This window comes from Rana temporaria, chromosome 3, assembly GCF_905171775.1.
Source record: "Rana temporaria chromosome 3, aRanTem1.1, whole genome shotgun sequence".
NCBI classification, from domain to species: domain Eukaryota; kingdom Metazoa; phylum Chordata; class Amphibia; order Anura; family Ranidae; genus Rana; species Rana temporaria.
Window position 1 is genome coordinate 157,228,882 of NC_053491.1, and position 24,664 is coordinate 157,253,545.

At 40.7% G+C, this 24,664-nt stretch overlaps 2 protein-coding genes across 3 annotated transcripts in view; both read left to right on the forward strand.

Annotated features, from left to right (window-relative positions):
• Positions 1 to 24,664, forward strand: part of GRM8 (glutamate metabotropic receptor 8) — a 1,246,805-nt gene that overhangs the window by 739,994 nt on the left and 482,147 nt on the right. The gene's annotated exons all lie outside the window — the stretch shown is intronic.
• On the forward strand, positions 2,131 to 5,307 carry LOC120931832 (actin-related protein 2/3 complex subunit 3-B). Its single transcript, XM_040343694.1, has 2 exons — positions 2,131 to 2,559; positions 4,934 to 5,307. The coding sequence occupies exons 1-2, from the start codon at positions 2,210 to 2,212 to the stop codon at positions 5,118 to 5,120; spliced, it is 537 nt and encodes a 178-aa protein (XP_040199628.1). The 5' UTR covers positions 2,131 to 2,209; the 3' UTR covers positions 5,121 to 5,307.

Sequence of the window (24,664 nt, forward strand, 5' to 3'; positions counted from 1 at the left end):
CCGTCCGCAGCAGAGGACGAGCGATCGCTCGTCACCCTGCTGCCCCCCCCCGCCATCCTCGGTGAGGGAACCAGGAAGTGAAGCGCTCCGGCTTCACTGCCCAGTTCCCTACAGCGCATGCGCGAGTCGCGCTATGCCTGCCGATTTGCTCCCGCTGTGTACTGGGAGCCAAGTGTTCCCAGAACACAACGGGGGGTGGAGGTGACGTCATGCCCGCAGTCTGCCCGAGACTGTGTGGCCGGAAGTGGGTGCAAATACCTGTCTTTAGACAGGTATCTGCACCCCCTCCCCCTGAAAGGTGTCAAATGTGACACCGGAGGGAGGAGGGTTCCGATCAGCGGGAGTTCCACTTTAGAGTTCCACTTTAGGCTTTAGGCTTTAGTTTTTTTATAGTAGTTCTTGTAATTGTTTAAACCAATGTATCATAATGGTCACCTCTGTAAGAGTGGACAGGGAATACAGCTTAATGTAGAATCACCTGTAGCAGTCACAGTTTCTATAAGCCAAGTGAGACTAGCCTACTGGTATGTGACTGCCCCAGGAATGCCGTGTTCACTGGCCAGAAAGTGCAAGAGGCTGAAGAAAGGAAGAACAAAACTTTTTTTTATTGTTCAAGCAGTGCAGTTGTCCACAGGGGATGGCTAGGGACCTGTGTCTTGCAAGAATATAGTCAGTAAGATGTGCAGACATATGTTTATTATTTTCAAAAATATTAACTTTAATAACAGTTTTTAACATCTTGGGTTTTCTTTTTTTTGTAATCAATATTTGTTGGGTTTTAAAAAAGACACAAGTAATACAAACAAGCAATGCACTATGAGTCATTAAGAGCAGTCTTCTGATGCTTCAAATAACATATTAAGTCATGATGAGATGAGGATGGGAGGATGTTTACAGATGCAGGCATGGACCATTAGGTTTGTGTTTAGTTAAAAAACTGGTTACAGGGACGTGTAAAGGGGGTGATAAATAACATGTACTCAGACTGGTCTGGAGGGGTGAGTGAAGTACCTCAAGGTTCTGTGTTGGGAGCAATTATTTTCAATTTTTTTATAAATGATATAGAGAATGGGATAAATAGCTCAGTCTCAGTTTTTGCAGATCACACAAAATTAAGTAGAGCAATGAATTCACATCAGGTCATATACATTTTGCAGAATGACCTGAATAAAATTATGGAGTGGGCAGACAAATGGCAAATGAGGTTTAATGTGGAGAAATGAAAAATAATGCACTTGGGGCAAGAAACAGAAATGCAAATTATTCACTAGGTGGATAACCTCTGGGGGAATCAAGGATGGAGAATGATCTAGGAGTCCTAATAGATGACAGATTGAGTAATAGCATGCAATGTCAAGCTTAAGCTACCAAGCAGGAAAAATATTGGCATGCATAAAAAAAGGGATATACTCCAACTATATATGCCACTTTATAAAACCCTGGTTAGGCCACATCTGGAGTATTCTATCCAGTTCTGGTCAACAGTCCTCAGAAGGAATGAGCTGGAGAGAGTCCAAAGAATGGCAAATAAATTAAGAGGACCTCGATTAGGATAACCCACTGCAAACACAAAATGTATTCTCGCTGGAGAAGCGACGCTTAAAGGGGGACATGATAGTGATCTACAAATACCTTGATGGGGATCCCAGAATAGGAAAAATGATTCAGTCCCAGGGAGTGTATGAGGACATGGGGCCACACGTTGAGACTGGAGAAGTGGTTTAATCTTAGACTGTGGAGGGGTTATTCACTGTCAGGGCAATAAGGATGTGGAACACTCTCCCACAATTGGTGGTGACTGCAGGGAGTATGGATTTTTTTTAAAAGACTCTTGGAAGTACATCTTAAAAAACACAGGGATATGGGAAATTACTATAGATACTGACACACATACACCTACACAGGTTGAACTGGATGGACTATTGTCTTTTTTTCAGCCTTACCTACTATATATATGCAACTATGTATCTATGTAGGCAGTGCAAAAGCAGAACAATGCAGATTAAAAAAAAAAAAACATATATAAAGGAAAAAACTGAAAAGGAAAGAAAAAAAAACAAAAAGGGTTTTACAAAAAAAGAGTAATACAATAACGGCTGGATGTCAGGCGTTAGTCAAGTATATCGAGGCTCAGGGTGGGACAGCGGAAGTGTCTGAAGAGCATCGTCTACCTGGGAGCTTCTCCTCACCTCACCTACATACCGTCATCATGCCGGCTTATCATTCCACATTAATGGATTCTGACATCAAGCTAACAGGAAACATGGCATTACTGCCAATTAGGAGCCAGTTTAAAGGACCCGCCCCTAGGGAAACCAAGGACAATGATATAATTGATGAAGCTATTTATTATTTCAAGGCAAATGTTTTCTTCAAAAATTATGAAATTAAGAATGAAGCTGACCGAACATTAATATACATCACTCTGTACATTTCTGAATGCTTAAAAAAGTTACAAAAGTGCACTTCTAAAGGCCAAGGAGAAAAGGAAATGTACACCCTGGGAATTACAAATTTCCCTATCCCAGGAGAACCAGGGTTCCCTCTTAATGCCATGTACATAAAGCCAGTGCTGGGACAAGGCCATTTGGTGCCCAGGGCGAAGATGGCAAACTGCGCCCCCCCCCCGTTTTTAATAAGAATTCATGTTTCAAAACATGGCTCAAAATAACACAAACATTTTTTTTTTTTTATCTGCCATTTTTTATTAACAAAGTGCTGGTCACCTCAGTCAGCCTCCTCCACCAGCACACTGGTGGCAATTGATGGAGCAAACTGGCAGCACACTGGCGGCAATTGATGGGTACACTGGCAGCACACTGGCGGCAATTGATGGTTCACACTGGCAGCACACTGGCGGCAATTGATGGGGAAAACTGGCAACAATTGATGGTTACAGTCTGTAACCATCAATTGTTGCCAGTTTGCCCCATCAATTGCCGCCACTGTGCCATCAAACACAGCCACTCAGTGGCTGTGTTTGATGGCACAGCTGAGTGGCTGTGTTTGATGGCACAGCTGAGTGGCTGTGTTTGATGGCACAGTGGCTGCGTGTGATGGGCACAGTGGCGACAATTGATGGCACAGTGGCTGCGTTTGGTGGCATAGTGAGGCTGCAATTGATGGGTTTTTTTTGCTAGTCAGAGAAGGCATGGCTCAAAATAACACAAAAACACAAAGTGCTGATCACCTCAGTCAGCTTAGCCCCCCAATACAGCCATTTAATTACTTGCTTCAACAGGTTCTGTTCTGCTTACTTTTTAGTAGTCAGTAGTCTTCTTTGCAGTAGTATAGCGTAGCACACTCGGGCTCTTGTCAGGGCCGTCTTTATTATTGATTGGGCCCTGGGCAAATATTTTCTTGGGGCCCCCCGTCATGCAATTTCACTCTCCACCCTTACACCCCAAAAACTGGTCCAGGCTCACTGATTGGTTGCTAGAGGTTACTGAACATTATTACTGCTCACTGATTGGTGGCTGAAAGTTACAGTTTTGAATTAATTTTTATCTTTTTATCATCCATTTACTGTATTTACAACATATCCCTGCAGAGAAACAATAAGTAGCATACTTATGCACCAAAAACCTGTAAGCAGACACAAAAGAGGTACCAAACTTACACACCAGAAACATGTCCACAGAATTCCACTGAGGGGGGCACAATACTGGGGCTGGGAGACCTCATACCAGGGATTCAGGAGGAAAGAGTACAGGTGGGGCGTGGGAGGGCAAAGACCAGGGGGGTCAGGAGGAAAGAGTATGGGGGTAGCAGGGCACAGTGCAGGGGTTAATAAGGCACAATACAGGGCTGGGAGGGCACACATCAGGGGGGTCAGGAGAAAAGAGTACAGAGGGTGGGGGCACAGTACAAGGTCAGGAGAGCACAACACGTGGATAGGAGGGCACAATATGGGGGACAGGAGGGCCCACACCAGAGTATGGGGGGGGTGGGAGGGCACAGTACAAGGGTTGGGGACACAATATAGGGGTCAGGTGGGTACAGTACAGGGGCTGGGGGCACACACCAGAGGTATCAGGAGGACACAGTGCAGGGGCTGGTAGAGCACACACCAGGGGGAGGGTCAGGAGGGAAGAGTGGGAGGGCACAGTGCAGGGGGGGGGGGTTGGATGGCACAGTGCAGGGATCAGGAGGGTACAGTACATTTGGGAGGGCACACATTAGGGGGATCAGGAGGGCATACACCAGGGGCAGTGGCAATCATTAATGAGCCCAATTTCTCCCATTGCTACATGAAAAAAAAAAACATCTCCCCATTTCTCAGCTAACAGGCAGCACTTCTATGCTAAGCTGCAGTAGATCAGCAGACTTAGCATAGAGGTGCTGCAAGTGAATCCAAGATGTGCTGCTAGATGAGTTTACCTCCGTCCAGACACACTAGCTCGAGACTCGGCTCCCCCACTGCTCAGTAACTTCGCTATGACACCACCCACATCCCGGCAGGTGCAATCTCATAGGACATCTATCCCGATTCCCGCCCACTTAAACATCTATAGCCAGAAGGCTCCGCCTCACTGATGTTTCAGAGTGCCTGCAAAATAGCCGGGGAAGCGAGGTAGGGGGAGGTACAGGGGGTGGAGATAGCAGTCCGTGCAGAGAGTGGGCAGCAATCCCTAACACTGTGTTGATTTGCGATGTGCTGTGCTGACCGCGGCTCTCACGCCGCTGGAATGTACCAACTGACTCCATAGGGAGAGTAAGTAAAGAAAGAGGAAAGGGAGCCAGGAGGTAAGGAGCGCACTTGGCAGCCACTGCCGCTGCCCGCGCTTACTACTAGTCTATATGACACACAAGTGCACTGGTCTGGCGGGCGGCGGCCGCGGCTGCCTGTTTGTCAGAATTGCGCCCCCCTCCTACACGGAATGGTGGCGCCCAGGGCACTCACCCCGCCCGCCCCTGCCTTGTACCGGCCCTGCATAAAGCCTTCCAACAAGCAGGAGGATGAGATGATGCGGGCCTATTTGCAGCAGCTGAGGCAGGAGACAGGCCTGAGGCTGTGTGAAAAAGTGTTTGACCCTCAGACAGACAAGCCCAGCAAGTGGTGGATGTGCTTTGTGAAGAGACAGTTCATGAACAAATCCCTGTCTGGACCTGGGCAGTAAAATTATGGGATGCGAGGAGCGGAGCAGTGTAACTGTGTTCAGACTGAGCTAAAATGTTCCATTTTGAAATGAGCTTTTATACTGTTTGTAATATAAATGACCACAGCCAAACCAAGAAAAAAAATCTGGTGTGTGGAACAATATTGAATGTTAAGCTGGCGCTTAATAAAAGTGAAAATTTGTTTCTAGAAGTCAAGTATATCAAGCAACATCACTGTAGAGTGAATGCGGTCAGGGGTACATGAGTACAGAGGGGACCACTATGCATCTGCTGTCTCATGTGAATAGTATATCCAGCCAGCCCAAATGTCTATACATTTATTGTGTTTATTTTAACATCATAAATCCAGTGCTCAGCCTTCATGGTGTTTCTCACCTCTCTCTTCCACTCAGAGACCATGGGGCAAACAGCTTTCTTCCACTACCTAGGAATTGAGCTTTTTGCCGTGTTTAGTAAGTGTGTGAGGGGGTGTAACACTATTTATATATGATTTAAAGGGTATGTCATGGAAAAGGAACTGTAATGGTGTACATTAGATGGGTTTAAGAGTGGTCCTCTGTATCCAGGGTGTGATAGCCCTGGATCGTGGGGCATGAACATCATATGTGAAGAAATATGCCCTTCTGACTACAGCCCCTCCAACACTTAGAATCTGACCCAGGGAACATTTGTGCCAAACAGAAGGTGTCCCCATCCACACCCCAGGCTCGAGAATAGGCTTGAGAATAGCAAAACAGGAAAGACTTCTAATGGTGTCAGGGGGGATGTCTTGGGGGCTAGATCTCCACCTATGTTCAGTCTGTCCCAGGTTGTTAATGTCAAAGGAGATGTCCAATCCGAAAGTCTCCTTTTGATAGTAGATATCTGAGGGGCATCAGCTAAGTTTCAGCCTGCCATGTTTTTTTCAAGTGGAACCCATAATTTTTTAATATAGTTATGGTGCCAGTTTAATATCCTCAACAGGGCAATGGCTTTATAGTAATAGGACACATAAGGTAGTCCTAGTCCTAGGTCACAGTCCATCTTTACTTAGAATATTATAGACTAATCTCTGTTTTTTTCCTATTCCATACAAAAGTCAGGAAGGCCTTATTCGAATGTCCAAAGAAAGTCTGTGGGGTAGTAATGGGGATTGCATATAGTAGATAAATGAGACATGAGAAAATACTATTTTTAATAACATTTAATCTACCAAAGCACATAATTGAAAGACCTTGCAGTGTTTTGGGATATGCAATCATTCTGTCCAAGAGTTTACTATAGTTAAGGTCATACAGTGGCTGAGAGTCTGGGTGATATGGGTCCTTAATTGTGGAAGGGGGTCCATTACCCAAATTGATTGGTAGCTTTGTTGTAGGGAAGATAATAGGTCCATGGGGTCACTTGTCGGCAGAATTGACATGCTGTTTTTTTAAAGTAAAGAGTTATCTACTTACTTACAGACTGATTTTTTTGTAGTTGAAAATTCCTACAGGTCCAAATAAGCTAGCAAACAAGAGGAGGGTGTTCCTAATCTGACTCTGACATATACTTGTCATCAATAGACCTTAATTGCAGGAGATATTATTACAGAGCCAAGGTATAGATTAGAAATAAAGATACAGTCTGTAGCCCACAATCTGATAGTGTTAGGTAGTAAATATAAGTTTTAGATCCTATATATCATATTTGCCAGAAAAGATATACATCAAACATGTTTGTAATATTGTGTAGCACTACCCCCCGAATGAGCTGCTGGTTTAGTTTTGGGCCTGCTGTTACCTTACTGTTCCATACACTCATCTCAGGGGTTCTCCTTGAAGAGTTGTCCATAAGAAATGTCTGCACCAACACAAAGTCTCTTTCAAGGTTTTTATTTAACAAAATTCTCCAACAGAGGGATAGAGGGATGAGGTGACTCAGGTACCTTTGCTTTGCGGATCACGGGTACAAACATAGATCCAGAGGATTAATTTGGTTCCACGCTGGATTCCAGCAACCACCAGATAGGCCTACTCTCAACGGATTAACAGCTGGTGCGATGCTCACTAAAGTCTCTGCCACAAACTTGACAAGTTTGTCGGGCCGTCCCATGATCTTCTGCCACAAGATCATGTGACTACTCACGCACTTGGTAGAAATTTCAATAGAGTAAACGAGTCACGGTGCTAAGAATGTTTCAGCCAACCCGGCAGCACGGTGAGGTAAAACTGAAAGGATAAGTCCTTCAATTGTATTCCAATGTATCGGCTCCCCTGACGTAGGAGGCAGTGAAGGACATCCCTGGACTAGTAGGCCCCAGCAACCTCCAGGCCTACTCTCAGTTACAAAGCCTTGGGCCAGCCGGCCTGAGACCATAAGACAGCTCACGCATCACCTGGAGCCAGGAGGGCCATCAGGTCAGGATCAGAAGACCCAGCCAAAACAGCATCCGTTCCTTAAGTACCCTCTCCCAGAATGCACAGCAGGTTCACCACGTCCCCTGAGCTGCTTCTGGGAAAGAGATACCCAATGCATCCAGCCTGTTGCCTTTACAACCTTGCCCTGTGGTGGCAGCGACACCCCCAGTCAAGGGGAAAATCATGCAACCCAGCTGAACTGAAACAGAACTATCAATTTAACATAATCCTTCTGAGCCAAACTACTGCTCAGACAACTATAATTTAAAACATAGCACCAACTCAATGGGAGCAAGGTGCTACAATTGTATTTTTTAGCCCAGTACATAATAAATTAACTAATAAAAATATGTAAAAAAAACACTATACATTCATTGTAATGCAAGTAATTTGTATCAGTAATTACTTATTTTTGACTATGACCAATTTACATTGTACCTATTGGCAGTAGGGTACTGACCTTACAGTCTATCAAAATATGTGTGATACTCTATCCGAATGCAGCACTGTGATGCTTGTTATAAAAAATAAACATATGCTTTAAAAACTCCAACCAACTTTAAAAAAAATAAAGCTTTTATTCTATTATGTCTTCAAATTGCATTATATAAGCATCCTTCTCAAATATAAAACTAAAGTACACTGGAATTCAACATGAACATTTTAAATTATTATACCTATAAAAAAAAGTGATGATTTATTGTTTTTTGCCTTAAATATAACAATCATATTTCTTATTATGTATTTAATATAATTATTGCTCTATAATAGGTTTAGCAGTCATTTTTATTCTGTGTTCATCTTAGCAGTTTGCTAAAACTTTTCAGTATACAATGTCTTTAGTAAGCATAAGCTGAACAGTGATTTATTTGTTTCTTTCTTCCAGCAAATTAGATAAATAATTTAAAACATATGCAGTGCCGCTCAGCAAGGAATAGTACCTTAATGTTTTATTTGTGGTTAAGGTATTAAGCAAGAAAAGCATTTGAAAATGGATTTGTCACAGTTCCATAATTGTTAGGAATATTGAAATTTAAAGGAGCAATACAGAAGTTGTAAAAAGAGAAAAAAATACTTCCGATTACAAAAATTCCACAGAGTGGACATAACAATAAGAGGTTAACAATTCAACAATAACCAGATGTACTTTTATCAAAAGCAACTGATAGTAATACAGTAGCAAATTTTCATTAACCACTGGGCACTTCTACCCCCTTCCTAACCAGGCCAATTTTCAGCTTTCGGTGCTCTCACATTTTGATTGACAATTACTCATACAACACTGTACCCATGTGAAATTTTTGTAATTTTTTCCACATAAATAGAGCGTTTTTTGTGGTATTTAATCACCACCAGGTTTTTGATTTTTTTGTACTATACATGAAAAAAGTCATTAAACAAATTAAATCAATCCGTGTAAACAAGCCATAAACAAGCCCAGCTTAGCTCTTTCCCTCTCCATACCGATCGGTACAGTGTGAGAGGAGAGTGGGAGAGATTGCTTGCAGCAGCGCTGTGGGCTGGATCTGTAGTGCCCACAGTGCTGTTCAGTGACCATTCCTGCACTCATCCATCCATGCTCAGCCATCCCATCCATACTAAGCCATTTTTAATCATGCTCAGCCATACTCAGCCTTACTCATTCATGCTCAGCCACCCCCATCCATACTCAGTCATCTCCATCTATACTCCATCTATACTCAGCCATACTCAGCCATACTAATTCATGTTCAGCCATACTCATTCATGCTCAGTCATCCCCATCCATACTCAGCCATCCACATCCATCCCCATCCATGGCTCATCCACCTCCATCCATGGCTTATCCATCCCCATCCATGGCTCATCATCCCCATCCATGGCTCATCATCCCCATCCATGGCTCATTCATGCTCATCCATCCCCATCCACGGCTCATCCATCCACATTCATAGCTCAGCCATCCCCATCCATGCTCATCCACCCCCATTCATGGCTCATTTATGCCTCATATATGCTCATCCATGCCACATCAGTTCTCATCTATGCCACATCCATGCTACTACAGTGCCTCACAAAAGTGTAATAGATTGTGAAATTAGATTTGAAATCTATGCCCCTAGAACACCTAATGGTGCTCCCTGCATGTTGGGATTCTGTATGTGGCCAGGCTGTGGAAAAGTCCCACACGTGTGATATCGTTATAGGAGGAGTAGGAAAATCTATTTTGTTGCATGGTTTCATTTTCTTTCCACATTTTTAGAAAATGTGTGGGAAAAAATGACATGTTCAAAAGACTCATTATGCCTTATAAACTATACGTTGAGGTGTTTGCTTCCAAAATTGGGTCTTTTGTTGGGTGGTTCCATTGTCCTGGTGCTCCAATGCCTTCAAAAGTGCAAGAGGTAGTAAAGAAATGAAATGTGTATTTTATGTCCCTAGGATGCCTTTGCATGGTGGGTCTGTATATGGCCAGGCTGTATAAAAGTCTCAGGCCCCGTACACACGGCGAGCCAACTTTCCTCATTGAACAATGAGGAAATAGAGAACATGTTCTCTATTTGGCTCGACGAGGAACTCGTCGGCTTCCTCGGCCGAAAGTGTACACACGGCCGAGTTTCTCGGCAGAATTCAGCACTGACCGAGTTTCTGGCTGAATTCTGCCGAGAAGCTCGGTCGTGTGTCCGGGGCCTCACACGTCTGGTTTCACCATACTCAAGAGGAGGAGTAGAATGTGTTTTGGGGTATAATTTGTGGTATACATATGCTGTGTGTGAGAAATAACCTGTTAATATGAAAATTTAGTGTAAAACAAAAAGAAAAAATTGTAGAAAAAATTACAACTTCAACTTAAATGTCTACTTTCCAAAAATTGGTAATTTGGGGGGTATTTGTACTTCCCTGGCTTGTTATGGTCTCAAGAAATGAGATATGTATATGTATGTGTACATTTTAGCCAACATTTATGAAAAATTTCGATCTTTTTTTCATTCATAGTGCAAAAAATAAAAAAAAATAGCAGTGATTAAATACCACCAAAAGATAGCTCTATTTGTGTAAAAAAAAAGGACAAAAATTTCACATGGGTACAGTGTTGCATGACTGAGTAAATGTCAATCAAAATGTGAGAGCACCGAAAACTGAAAATTGGTCTAATTAGGAAGGGGGTTTAAGTGCCCAGTGCGTCAGTGGGTAAATAAAATTTGATTCAGCATTTCTGTGTGCCGATACTATGAACACCAATAGGTTTTGTAACATAAAAAGACCTGAGAAAATTAGGTTATAACATAAAGTGTTTTTTTGTTGTTTTTTTAAATCACAAATTTATTTTATCGTCAACCAGTTTCCTTTCAAAGGTAACCATTAAAGTTAATGTGAAGACAATAATTAACAAGGAGGGTACACAACAGGCATACACAAACCTAACTTAGGTAAAAACACAGCCCCAAAGTACCTTTCTAACGCTTTTTTTTTTCAGAAGCTACATGATCACCTTCTGAATCTCCCTTCCGATGCAAGGCCAAGGCTGCGAAAGGGTTAATAGAAATGTAATCGTTTCCCACTACTATGGGTTGTCTACTAGACAGCACAGTGACTGGAAGAATCAAAAGATAAAAATAAATATATTCATACAGGAAAGATAACAAAGCATGGGGCTCATTAACCGCTTAAGGACCATTGCACAGCAATTTATGTCATCACAATGGCACGACTGGGCAGATGGTCGGTGTCATGTCACACATAGCCCACTCCCCTTACAGTTAGAACTCCCTAGGACGCACTCAACCCCTTCAGCGCCCCCTACTGGTTAACCCCTTCGCTGCCAGTGTAATTTTTACAGTAACAGTGCATTTTTATAGCACTGATCGCTGTATCAATGACAATGGTCCCAAAATGGCATCAACATTGTCTGATGTGTCTGCCATAATGTCAGAGTCACGATAAAAATCACTGATCGCTGCCAATACTAATAAAAAATGTTTTATTAATACAAATGCCATAAAACTATCACCTATTTTGTAGATGCTATAACTTTTGCGCAAACCAATTAATAAACGCTTATTGTGATTTTCTTTTACCAAAAATATGTAGAAGAATACGTATCTGCCTAAACTGAGGAAAAAAATATATATATATTTTTTGGGTGTATTTATTATAGCAAAAAGTAAAAATATATTTTTTTTCAAAATTGTCGCTCTATTTTTGTTTATAGCACAAAAAATAAAAACTGCAGAGGTGATCAAATACCACCAAAAGAAAGCTCTATTTGTGGGGGGAAAAAGGATGTCAATTTTGTTTGGGAGCCATGTCGCACGACCGTGCAATTGTCAGTTAAAGCGACACAGTGCCGAATCGCAAAAAGTGCTCTGGTCTTTGGCCAGTCAAATGGTCTGGGGCTTAAGTGGTTAAGATCAAGAGTGCATGAATAGGTATAAATTTATTTATATGGGAGTTTTTGTATAAACTTTAACCTCACCATAAACCCCCAGATTGATTGTTTACTTACTCAAATTCCTAAAGCTACACGGTTTAACATATATTTACTAAGGATGGGCCGAACGCACCAGAACTTGCAAACAGGCAAAAAATGTGTTTGAACTCGGGAACACCAATAAAGTCTATGGGACACGAACATGAAAAGGCTTATATGCAAGGTATTGCCATAAAAAGTGTTTGGGGATCCGGGGACATGCATTAATGCAAAATAAAGTTTAAAAAATTGAATTTTTTTCGGGAGCAGTGATTTTAATAATACCTAAAGTGAAACAATAAAAATGAAATATTCCTTTAAATGTCATGCCTGGGGGGTGTCTATAGTATGCCTGTGAAGTGGCACATTTTTCCTGTGTTTAGAACATTACCACAGCAAAATGAAATTTCTAAAGGAAACAAAAGTCATTTAAAACTGATGGTGGCTGTAATGAATTGTCGGGTCTTGAAGGGAAAACTGTAAATTATACAAGGAGTTCAGGCCACCATTCTGTGAGCAGCATACTGAGATGCTGGCAGAGATTCTGTGTGTAGTATTAATAGTATTGACAATGATATAGTGAGCAGCATTGGAAGCACTGCCAGGAATTCTGAGTATAAGTTCTGTATGACAGGGATTCTAGAAAATGTTGTAAAGGATTCTGAAAGTAGGAATTCTGGAAGTCCTGGTGGACCTTGGGGTACTGGAACACATAAGGGTTGATTTACTAAAACTGGAAAATGCTAAATCTAGGGCAGCTGTACATGGTAGCAAATCAGCTTCTAACTATAGCTTGTTCAATTATGCTTTGACAATAAAACTTGAAAGCTGATTGGTTTCTATAGAAATGTTAGAAATTCCGCGATTAGATGTGGGCTTGATTGCAGCCTCCCCTAAGAGGCTCCACAGTAGGGAGCTCCTAATAAAAATAGAAGTGTAAAGAATGGGGTAAGTGATGCTACCTTATGAACTAAAACAGGATCTAACAGATCACTATCTCGAGGTAGAGGGACAATGATTCACCAGTGGACACTCAGTGTTAAGCTAACCCAGTATACCTAACCACTTCAGTGGCTGAAAAATCCTAGCTATAATAAATACCATATACAGTATCCCAGCTTCTCCAACAACTGAGCAAGTGAATAAAAACAACTGTGCATAAAATAGAAACAAGAAAAAACATCAAATAAAAAAAAAACAGAATTAGTAATGATAATAGTGTCTGTATCTGTGTATAAGAAAAAGTTCATGTAAAACCTAAGAACCAAATATTGATAGTAAAAAAAGTAATTTTCTGTAATAGAAGCGATACTGTCCAAAACAAGGTAGTATCGCACTATATTCATGTGACCAGTGCAGAAATTCCAAAGTGACTTTGTGCTTGCTATAATGAAGGACATCAAGTGACTCTTGCGCTCCCCCTTTTGGCTCCCCACTCACCAGCTCATATCATCCCTGCAGGGGTAGATCATTTGAAACGGTTATGCAGCTAGCTTCCAGCTAGGAACGTCTTATAGCACATCCTCCAGACCACAGGATTTCCAAGTTGCTAACAGGTACACTCACTGGATCAGGGGTTGGATCAGAGGCAATCAGTATTCTCTACTGTGCAATCACAGCAATAGATTCTCATTGACCACCTCAGACGTCACCGATGACGAAACACGTAAGTCGGAGCTACGCGCCTACGTCACTTCCGGTTTACGAGGTTCAGTCCACTGGAACACAGCTGGAGCGCACGCTGCCCAGCTCGGCCTAGTTAATACTTGTTTACCAATTATAAAGCTCTTATGGGTTTGAGTTCACTTCCCGGTTTTGTATGTATGTTTTTTTAGCTTTTTAAATAAATCTATCAATCGGAACAATGCTATGGGAGCCCATCTCTTTTTTATATGAGGATCCTTTGCTGTGATTGAACAGTAGGGAATACTGATTGCCGCTAATCCAGCCCCTGATCCAGTGAGTGTACCGGTGAATTATTGTCCCTCTACCTCGAGATAGTGATCTGTTAGGTCACGTTTTAATTCATAAGATAGCACCACTTTCCCCATTCTTTACACTTCTATTTTGATTGGTTTCTATGCAGAGCTACACTAGATTTTGCAATCTTCAGTTTTAGTAAATCAACCCCATTGACAGTTAAAATAAGTGCACATATGGATGTTTATGGGTGCTATATGTCAAGAATATATAATAGGTGGTAGAACAAAATTGTAGATAATCTAGACATAAGCCCGAACATACATATGTATACTTTCTATAACATTTCCTGAATTTGCTGTTTTTAGTGCCATAGCAATGTCCAATCTGTTTGTGACATGCAAACATTCCTTTAGTTGTTGCAGAGGTGAATGACATCTGAGGTTTTCCGTATTAGAGCTAGTCCAACAGCAGGACTAAGGCCATTCTGTCAAATGGGTAGCATGTGCCAGTGACACTGTGCCTGTGCCTTACAGTGATGAAGAACCTATATTATTTCAATACTGTAACTAGTTGAGACCCTGCTAAGAGGATCTGTTCATTGTAATATGTGTACAGTACTTGCTTCCTCCTTTGTGCAATTGTGTAGCATCTTATAGTATCTAGTACCAAGAACTGCCAATAAATTGTACTTGTAGTTCACTATATCTTCATAAATAAAAAATAGTTATATTTTCTGATAAACATGCTGCTTTATTACATTCTTAATACAGCCTGGTTACCTACTGGATTAGGCACCAAAATTTATGTTTTAAGAAAAAATATTTTAACCATTGCCAGAAATTAGTAAAAAAAACAGGCTTGTGATATAAAGCACACTGATTTACGTTGGCATAGGTATTGGTAATTGACAATGCTAATGGGATAATTTTCGACCTGGAACAATACTGAGGACTAAGTGTAGAATATATGTTGACTGCAGTAATGATTTTTTTCTTTAATGAGGCTGAATTGTTCAGTGGATAAAGCATGAGAATCTGCTGCACCCCATTTAGTTTAGTTCTCTAACTGAAAAGTGTAACAGCGTTTAAAACGTGCTGGTTTCTAATTAAAAGAAAAAATACTGAAATTATGCCTAGAGACTGCACTTGATTGGATCAGATACTGTCATCCATTGTTTTGTAAGGCATTTAGAGGTATAAGCTTTTTTGTTATACCATACACATTTTTTGTTAAAACTCGAAAATCTATTCTCAATACAAACAAAAATAATTCCACAACCCAGCTTTAAGCATGGGGTTATTTAAGGTTGTGTTCTATTACTGTGTATTTCTATGTTTTACAAAAGTATTTTTCTAACAGGGATTCTGGCCACAAAATATAGCTCTCAAATATATCCAATTAGCAAAACCTGTTTTTGGCCTAAATGTTACATTATAAATGCTACAACAACCCTGCTTTAATTATATAGTCTTGAAGCAACATATTATGTTCCTTATTTACTCTTTAAGTTCTGCATGCTTTTTTGTATATGCTATTTGGTACTTGGTTTAGAAATTCATCACACACACTTATTAAAACAGTTTGAAGACAGAGTTACCTAAAACAAATGTGTTCAGTATATATCTATATATATATATATATATATATATATATATATTTGTTAATGTTACATTTTTATATTACTTGTATTACATGCAAAAGCGGGGGGGACCATATTCTCTGATTTTCATGTTACACAAAGAGAACTTTCTAAAGAAAAAATGTCCTGGGCAATTAATTTACTTAAATCCCAACTCCAGGTAATACGTCCCCCTTTCTCGCTGGGAATTCTTCCGCTTGTCTGCTTGAGGAAGCTGTCAGCAAATTCCAAAAATATAATAAAAGTAAGATGCCCAGAGTTCTGTGATTGGAGAAGAGGAAAAGAGGGATGGACAAGCATCACCTTAAATAAATCCTGCAGTGCTCATATACATACAGATGTTCTCTACAATGGTTAGTTTAGCCACTTCAGCCCCAGAAGGATTTACCCCCTTCCTGATCAAGCCATTTTTTGTGATATGGCACTGCGTTGCCTTAACTAACAATTGCACATGTGATGTTGTACCCAAACAAAATGAATGTAATTTCTTTCCCACAAATAGAGCTTTCTATTAGTGGTATTTGATCACCTCTGTGGTTTTTACTTTTTGCGCTATAAACAAAAAAAGAGCGACAATTTTGAAAAAAACACTATTTTTAACTTTTTGCTATAATATCCCAAAAAAAAAAAAATCATCAGTTTAGGCTGATATATATTCTTATACATATTTTTGGTAAAAAAATATATATTTTTAACGGGACTGCGGCAAAGATATTGGACACTTTTGACATATTTTTGGGACCATTGACATTTATATAGCATCCGTGCTATAAAAATGCACTGATTATTGTATAAATGTCATTGGCAGGGAAGGGGTTAACACTAGGAGGGGATCTAAGGGTTAAATGTGTTCCTTTAGTGTGTGTTCTAACTGTGGGGGGTAGGACTGACTTGGGGAGAAGACCGAACGTTTCTCCTATATACTAGGAACAACAGATCAGTCTCCTCACCCTTGACAGAATGGAAATGTGTGTGTTTACACACACAAATCCCTGTTCTCACTCTGTCAGGTGTGATCGCGGGTGCCCGTGGACATCGCGGCCGCCAGGTATGTGTATCGGCTTCTTAGGGAAGTAGCATACACTCCTTAAATTGCCCGTCATACAGCTAGGGCGATTCACACAGGAATGCCATTCTGACGCAAGTGGTTAGAAAATGTCAGATAACATTTATCCTTGAGAAAGATAGGCTTGTTTTGCTCTTTCCCTACTGTGTTCTCTTCACACTTCATACAAATGTGCCTAAACTGTATTGTATTGGAAACATTGTAACAATACAGCTACCTCACTTCAGAAGAACTATGCAATCAGCAATGTAGAGTGAGTGTCTCATTTTTTTTCTACACTGTTAGAAATAATATGTATATTCTAAACTAACCTCTGCCCCGAGCATCTGTGTGAGCACTGCATAATGTATTTAAAGCATTCTATTGTGCTGCCTTTAGAGGATTATCTGCGCTGCAGATCTATTTAACCATTTTTGTTCCCCTATTTACGCTTGTGCTGTCCATTGCTATTGGACAAACATAAGTATGGCTTGTTTGTAGTAAAGCCACAAATCTCCTGTTGGAACGCTGGAAGTATAGTTAAAGCTATACTTCTTGACATCAATGAAAGTGTAAATTGTAAAAAACAGCCAATGATCCAAAGGTTGACCTACATCCAATTAAACTGAACTATGTGTTACCAAACAGATGTTAAAAAAACATATTTGCAACGGCCAAGATAATCTGTACACTATAGGCAAAATATGTTAAGCATCAACATATATGGCAATTTAGAAACAATATTCATATCTGGTCCCTAAGCAGAAGAGAAGAGGGAAGTCCTGCAAAGTAAATTCTGCATAGATGGACAAAATGTGCCTATGTCAATCCAAAGCACACCACATTTCCAAACACGGACCAAGTTAAAAGCAACCTTAAAGCCCTTTGAGACGTATAGAAAAAGAAAAAGATCAGGTCAAAATTGTAACTCATAGAAGAAGTCATATGAAAGAAAGGGATGAAAAAAAGAAGGAAGAAGATTTACCACTGGAGTGGGAGTGGGACATTTCCGGGTGTATATCTGTATTATATGTCCATGGTACGTATAATAACTCTTCTAATAAGCTTTGGGTGACCTTAGAGAAGACAATGGCAAGCAGGAACCTGGCAGGAGCTCCATGGATCCCAGCCAAGTTCAGGGTCAGGGTGGACATCACCAATAACTAGGACAACTTTATTGGTATGGGACAAGTTAAATAATTTGGGAAAGTATGCCCCTTTAATATCCCCACTAACCTCATTGGGGATATCCATGGTTCCCCCAGGGGAAGACTTAAGAAATGTAGATTTATGGGGAGCAGATTGTGGGGCAACATGTGCTAGGGTTGCGCCAATGGGCAGTTTGTTACCCCTATCGGATCTTATATTGACCTGGGGAGATATACAAATGGCCACTTGGAGATACCATCAAATAGCAGATTTTTTTAATAAATGGAAGTCCAAGGTGAGGCCCTTGAATTATCTTACGATTTTTGAATCATGGTGCATTAATAACCGAGAGGCCAGACATTTGTTATCTAGAATGTACAAATTGGTACTTAAGGTTCAATATACCTCAATCCCTTATTATATAAGGGAAAGAGAAATAGGCCATAATTTCACAACCACACAAATACAAAAGATGACTAAAACAACTAATTTTACCTCCATAAGCTCTCACATTCAAGAGATGTCATACAAATTATTGACTAGGTGGTATCGTACCCCAGCGCATCTAGCACAGATGTTTCCAACAGCAGATGCACATTGTTGAAGGGGATGTGCTCAAAGGGGCACCTTTCTTCATTTATGGTGGAAGCGTGCCCTAAGATCAAAACATTTTGGGAGATGGTCGCCCCATGGATCAAGAGATAGACTTGTAGACCTATAGAATTCTCTTTTTTTTTTTTTTTTGTTCCATGCGATGCCATTCTCAATCAAGTCCTATAAAAGGAGTATTACCCCACATCTACTGAACGCAGCAAAGGTGTTGAAACCAAGGTGTTGGAGACAGTCTGGGTGTCCCACATTGACTGAATGGAAAAAAGAAGTAGATAAAATAATGGATCCCGAGAGATGGGTGGTGGGTCTCCTGTTTGGGTGTATCTGGTAGGAATAAGAAGGGACATATGTTGTGATTTTTTCCCTCTATGTATAAAGGATGGACAAAGCATACATTAAAGAGGATGACCCTTAGACTGAAGAAATTATTAACTACGGGGGGGTCCCATACAATTAATGAAACAGGAATATGCCTGCCTGGGAATTTAGTATAACGAGTTTAAAGTCACTTGGGATATACTGTAGATGAAGAAATGACAGAACAAGAAAGGGATGAAGTGAAAATGTTTCCTCTCCCCATACTGTACATTGGTTTAATTAAGGCACTTGACATTTATAAGGACTGATTAAGGGGGTGGGGTGTATAAAGGGGAAAGAGAAAGGGGATCTTAGATTTTATACTGGATTCCATAATTTTGGTCTATAATGAAGTTGTTTGGAGCTATAAGGAATTGTCAATTTTTTTTTTGTTAGAATTGTTGGGTCCCTGTAGGAATATTGAGATCTATGTATGTAGCTCATAAACAATAAGAAAATAGATTTGGAAAGGGTACGCAGTACCACCTATACTTTTCACCTCTTTATAAAAGGAGGAATTAATTAATGATTTTCTTCTTTTCTGTTTTCCTTTCTTTGTATTCTTTTTTTGTTTGTTTGTTGTCATTGTTGTAGTTGTTGTTGGTTCGTCTTGGAAATAATCATATTTTTTAGAAGAACAAACAAGATGTATTTAATGTTGCTTAAATAATGGGTGTACATGGATACGGGTTATAAGTATATAATGCAATGTACTATTGTGAATTTGTATGATGAAATATGTCTTGATAAAATAAAAAATGTATTATAAAAAAATTGCTAATCCTGTTGTTCAGTAGTTATGCTTTCTCCTGCATTGTATTTATGCAGGGAGCCATAATTGTCAACCAAGTTTTACTTCAAATATGGCTGTTCATTTCTATTACACAGAGGGGGAGGGGGGTTAATGGTTTTCAGATGGAAGATAAGATTGTTTTATTCAGTTCAACTGAGTACTTAGATTGCCTACTTCAAATGAGGAGCATGGTGAAGAGATTTCGGAGCTTTGTAACTCTCTGTAACATTATGTTCCTTTTGTATATTATTTTTTTTACTATAGAATAGAGTAATAGTAATTTTAAAATTGTGTACTCTCCCTGAATAAAGTTGTTCCATTTTTCTTAGTATACTTAATTTCGAATTGTATTACTGTCATGATGCATACAATCTTCATAAATAGCCTCATTCCAAATAGAAAGACATCTATGTAGAAAATATTAACTATTGAATGCTATTTTATAGCAAGATATCAACTATAGCAGTCCCTTATACAGGTCCAGATTTATGCTATGCTGAGATCTAGGAAGGCAATGCATTCCCTGCACACTGTCTTGTTTGTACGGTCTATTCTGACTTGCCTGAAAGAAATTCAGTGATGTGAGAACCTTTCTTTCACCAACTAATTTCACATCCACTGTGTTATCCAATATAATATGCAACTTGTTTATCAGGACTATTTTAGAATCTTAACATGGCTGTGCTGGGAAAGGATGCGTGGTATTGACTGCAAGGTAAAGGTCAATGCTTACATGAGATTTTAGACTTTGTTTACCAAGGTTGTATGCAAATACAACATTTGGCAAAAGTAAATGACTGCTAGTGCTTAAAGGTTTTATATGCTCATTTGCATTGTTTACAGCAAAAGAAGGTGGAAAACAAGCCATCCTCCTGTTTAATTCTCACTCAGCTAACTCTGTTGATTGCTGTCCAGAAAGCAAAAATGAATAAATTAACTTGTGTTTGGAGTACAGTGATATCACTTATGACCCCTCATTCATTTTGAAAGTATATGAAAATAAAAAAGGAACTCATAATTTCAAAGTCACTTGGATATAATGTTTACTTTCTGTATCTTGCATGGTTTCTGGTCTAGACATGAAAATGTTTGCCTAACTCTGGGTCAAAAATCTAAATGTTAGGTACTTCAAAAATGTGTAACTGTTAGTTTTTTGAAAGATTTATCCTTAACAGTTATAAATGTTTAAAGCAGTTATTATCATCAGTATCTAATGTATAAATAAAATAATGTTGAAAGTATTCAGTAGTCAAATGTCAAAGTTTAGATTTAAACTGAATTAGGTATTTTATATATTGCATAGGGCGTATAGGACCCCACAATTTTAGTTTAATATTGGCTTAAAAACCGACTCTGTTTGCCCCAGATGTGGCAAGGCGGGGTCATTGATACATTTACTATGGCGATGCCCGAAACTTCAGAGTTATTGGGCAGAGGTTGTGGGTTCACTTATTGGGCTCCTAGATTTGAATCTTTCAGTGGATCCTTTAATATGTCTACTGGGCTATCTTGATAGCTCAGTGCTTAAACCACCAAGGTGGTTTACTGTTGCACAAGCACTCTTTGTGGCTTGGAGACAAATTGCCATTAGGTGGACCTCTCCTCACCCTCCGACTATATCAGATGGGATATTTGATCTGAATAGATCCATCTCCTATGAGAGGCATGCTTTCTTTATGAGGAATTTATCTAAAAAGGTTTGACACTATTTGGAAGCTGTGGCTTGATCATGTGGATACGGGACTGAGTTAGGAGTTACCTTTGCCAGAATATAGCTGTGTGGGGAAAAAAAACTGTTTTTATTCATAGGCTAAAAGGACAGTGTATTGACTTGACAGTGGAAGGAGTGGGAAAAGGTGTAGGTTAAAATTGTCCTCCCCTTTATTTATTTATTTATTTATGTATTTATTTTGCATGGTTTTTTTTTGTGTTTTGTTTTCTATGTTATGTTTGTGTATATGTTGTTGTGATATACAAAATGAATAAAGAGAAAATCTGATTAAAAAAAGAATGAGGTAGCACAGTATTCTTGCTGAAGAATATATCATTGTTCTGTTTATTCAGCAACAACTAAGTAGTTGTTGGTATCCTTGCTTTCCAATAAGGATGAGCTTTGGGTCTGGATTGACACTTAGTTCAAACCGAACACTAGCTGTTCTAGATTTACTGAATGAGCTAAATGGCAATATTTGGCCTGTTTGTTCACTTGAACCCCTGGCTGTTGCTGTAGCCAGAAGTGATTCATTTAGAGGCGGCAATAGTACCACCAGTAATGTATGACTTACTGGCCTGTACACCAGCAGTAAATGTCAACTTGCCAGTTGGCCACTGAATATAAACACAGGGGCAGGTATCGCAGGTGATGTAATTGACCAAATAGGGTAATGACCAATTTAACTATAAATAGACCTGATCTGGCGGCCATCTTACATTTTGCTTTTTGTCAGTGTAGGGAAAGGGTGCTGTTTGGAGCAGGGACAGTCAGGCTGTATTCATTCAAATAGCTATCTAAAAGTTCCACAAAAGTCCTTTTAAGGACTGGTATAGGTGTGCTACTTGCTTTAGTATATAGGTGTCTAATACATTCATATACTTTTTGTCAGTGTACTAGGGAGAGGGTGCTGTTTGGAGCAGGGACAGGCTGTATTCATTCAAATAGCTATCTAAAAGTTCCACAAAAGTATTTTAAAGGACTGGTATAGGTGTGCTACTTGCTCTAGTATATAGGTGTCTAATACATTCATATACTTTTTGTCAGTTTAGGGAGAGGGTGCTGTTTGGGGCAGGGACAGAGTTTAGCAACACAAATCGCTACCTAACAGGTCCAGAAAAGTCCTTTCAAGCACTGGTATAGGTGTGCTACATGCTCTAGTATATAGGTGTCTAATACATTCATATACTTTTTGTCAGTTTAGGGAGAGGGTGCTGTTTGGAGCAGGGACAGAGTTTAGCGACACAAATCGCTACCTTACAGGTCCACAAAAGTCCTTTCAAGCACTGGTATAGGTGTGCTACTTGCTGTGCACTGCAGTATATAGGTGTAATATACACTTATAATATACTTTCGAATATAGAAAGCATATTATAGTGGATTTGTATTGTGCAGCATTGTGACTGGCGGTGTATTTGGTTACTGCTGGATTTTTGCCTCTTTCGCTGCGTTTCCTCTGCTACACACACTAAAAAAAAATCCTGAAAAAAAGTTTCATAACTGGAGAAATAAACCAGTGGCCCCCCAAAATGACAGATTTTGTTATATACCTTCTTCCACATATACTGCGCTTCTCTAGAGACTTTTGTCACAGGGTCATTTAAAAAATGACAGGCAGAGGAAGAGGCAGGCCCTTTTGCAGGGGTGTCAGGGGTAGGGCAGGAGCACCAGGCCGGAGCCAAAGTGGGAAGTGGCACAATGTTCATTCTATTACATCAAAGGACGCACCAGACTTGGCTGAGTGACTCGCCACCAACACCACCACCACCACCATATACCCACCGCTTGAGTCACAAGAATTATTTTCCGATCCATCAGAAGACATTTAGAAATGCACAGCCATTCTTGACATTGGATCAGGAAGAGGAGGTAGAAACAGCCGGAACTCAGCAGATTACTCAGATCAGCCCAAGGAGGTTGGTGCCCACTGTTGCTGCCTACTCCGAGATCTCTACTGTTAGTGATGGGGAAGGTGACGTTGATGATGACATGTCTACAGACATCACGTGGGTGCCCACAAGAGAGGAGGAGGAGGGGTGTTCAGAGGGAGAGATGGACCAGCAGATAGGGAGGAGAAGCAGGCCGAACTTACATTGCACAGGAGGGACAAAGCAGATTCCTAATGTATCAGGAGCGAGCCATCAACCATGTACGGACACATCTGGCGCTCCCAGGATGCCGGCCCATGGCTCCGCAGTGTGGGCTTTTTTTAACGTGTCTGCTGCAGACAATAGTGTTGCCATCTGCAGCCTTTGCAGTCAACGCATAAGTCGCGGTAAGCCCAACACTCACCTAGGGACGACCACCTTAAAGCGGAGGTTCACCCCAAAAACAAAAATTTAACATTACATTCAGCCGAGTTGTCCTAATGACAATCGGCTGTTTTTTTTTTCCCCGTACATACCATATTTCAACAGCCGATTTGTCATTAGGACAACTCGGCTGAATGTAATGTTAAAAATTTATTTTTGGGTGAACCCCAGCTTTAAGAAGGCACCTGGCCTCTCATCACCGAGCCCAGTGGGAGCAACGCCATCAGAACCCACAAAGCCACACTCCAGGCTCTCACTGTCCAGCCTCTTCTCCTTCTCCTTCCCCTTTATGCTCACTATTGTCCTCCACTCCACCTTCCATCATGCCTTCCTCACGTTTTTCTGCAAAAAAGGCAGGCTTCCGTGTCCCAAATGTTTGATCGTAAAAAAAAGATGATGCCGGATAACCCTCTTACCCAACGGTTGACCGCTGGCTTGTCGGAACTGATAGCCCGCCAACTACTGCCATATAAACTGGTGGAGTGGTGGGACTAAATTTGTGGCCATTGGAACACCACAATGGAAGGTCCCAGGAAGGCAATGTTTTTCACAGAAGGGCATCCTAGAGCTATATGGCCATGTTCAGCGGCAAGTGAATGTATCTCTGGCACACAGTGTCGGTGCCAAGATACATCTGACCACAGACACGTGGTCTAGCAAACACAGGCAGGGAAGGTATATAACTTTCACTGCCAACTGGGTGAACCTTCTGACGGCCATCAACTCATGGCACCCATGTAGATTTTGTTTTACCGCCACGGATTACATGCAGGCCTGCCTCTTCTTCTCCTCCTACTCCATCTCCATCCTCCTCGGTTGACTCCTCATTTTCCGATGCTACTGTCTCTTCCGCTGTGCCGCCCAAGATCCCCAGAACCTATTCGACATGCCAGGTGAGATGCTGTGCTGCGTCTGTTGTGCCTGGAAGACAAGAGCCACACTGGTCCTGCACTCCTTTCAGCTTTGCGTTCACAGGTAGATCAGTGGCTAACACCGTTCAATTTGACAGTTGGTAAAGTAAGTGCGACAACTGTGCCAATCTGCTGAGCGTGCTGAAACAGGGCAAAATTACACACGTGCCATGCATGGCACACGTCTTGAACTTGGTCGTGCAGCGATTCGTTGCCAAATACCCTGGGCTCCAGGACGTCTTGCGGCAGGCCAGGAAAATATC

Excerpts from the sequence above, each read along its gene's own strand:
- LOC120931832 (XM_040343694.1), top strand. The coding sequence starts at position 2,210 with ATGCCGGCTTATCATTCCACATTAATGGATTCTGACATCAAGCTAACA. Across the intron at positions 2,560-4,933 it reads TTCCCTCTTAATGCCATGTA|CATAAAGCCTTCCAACAAGC; the intron begins CATAAAGCCAGT and ends GTACCGGCCCTG.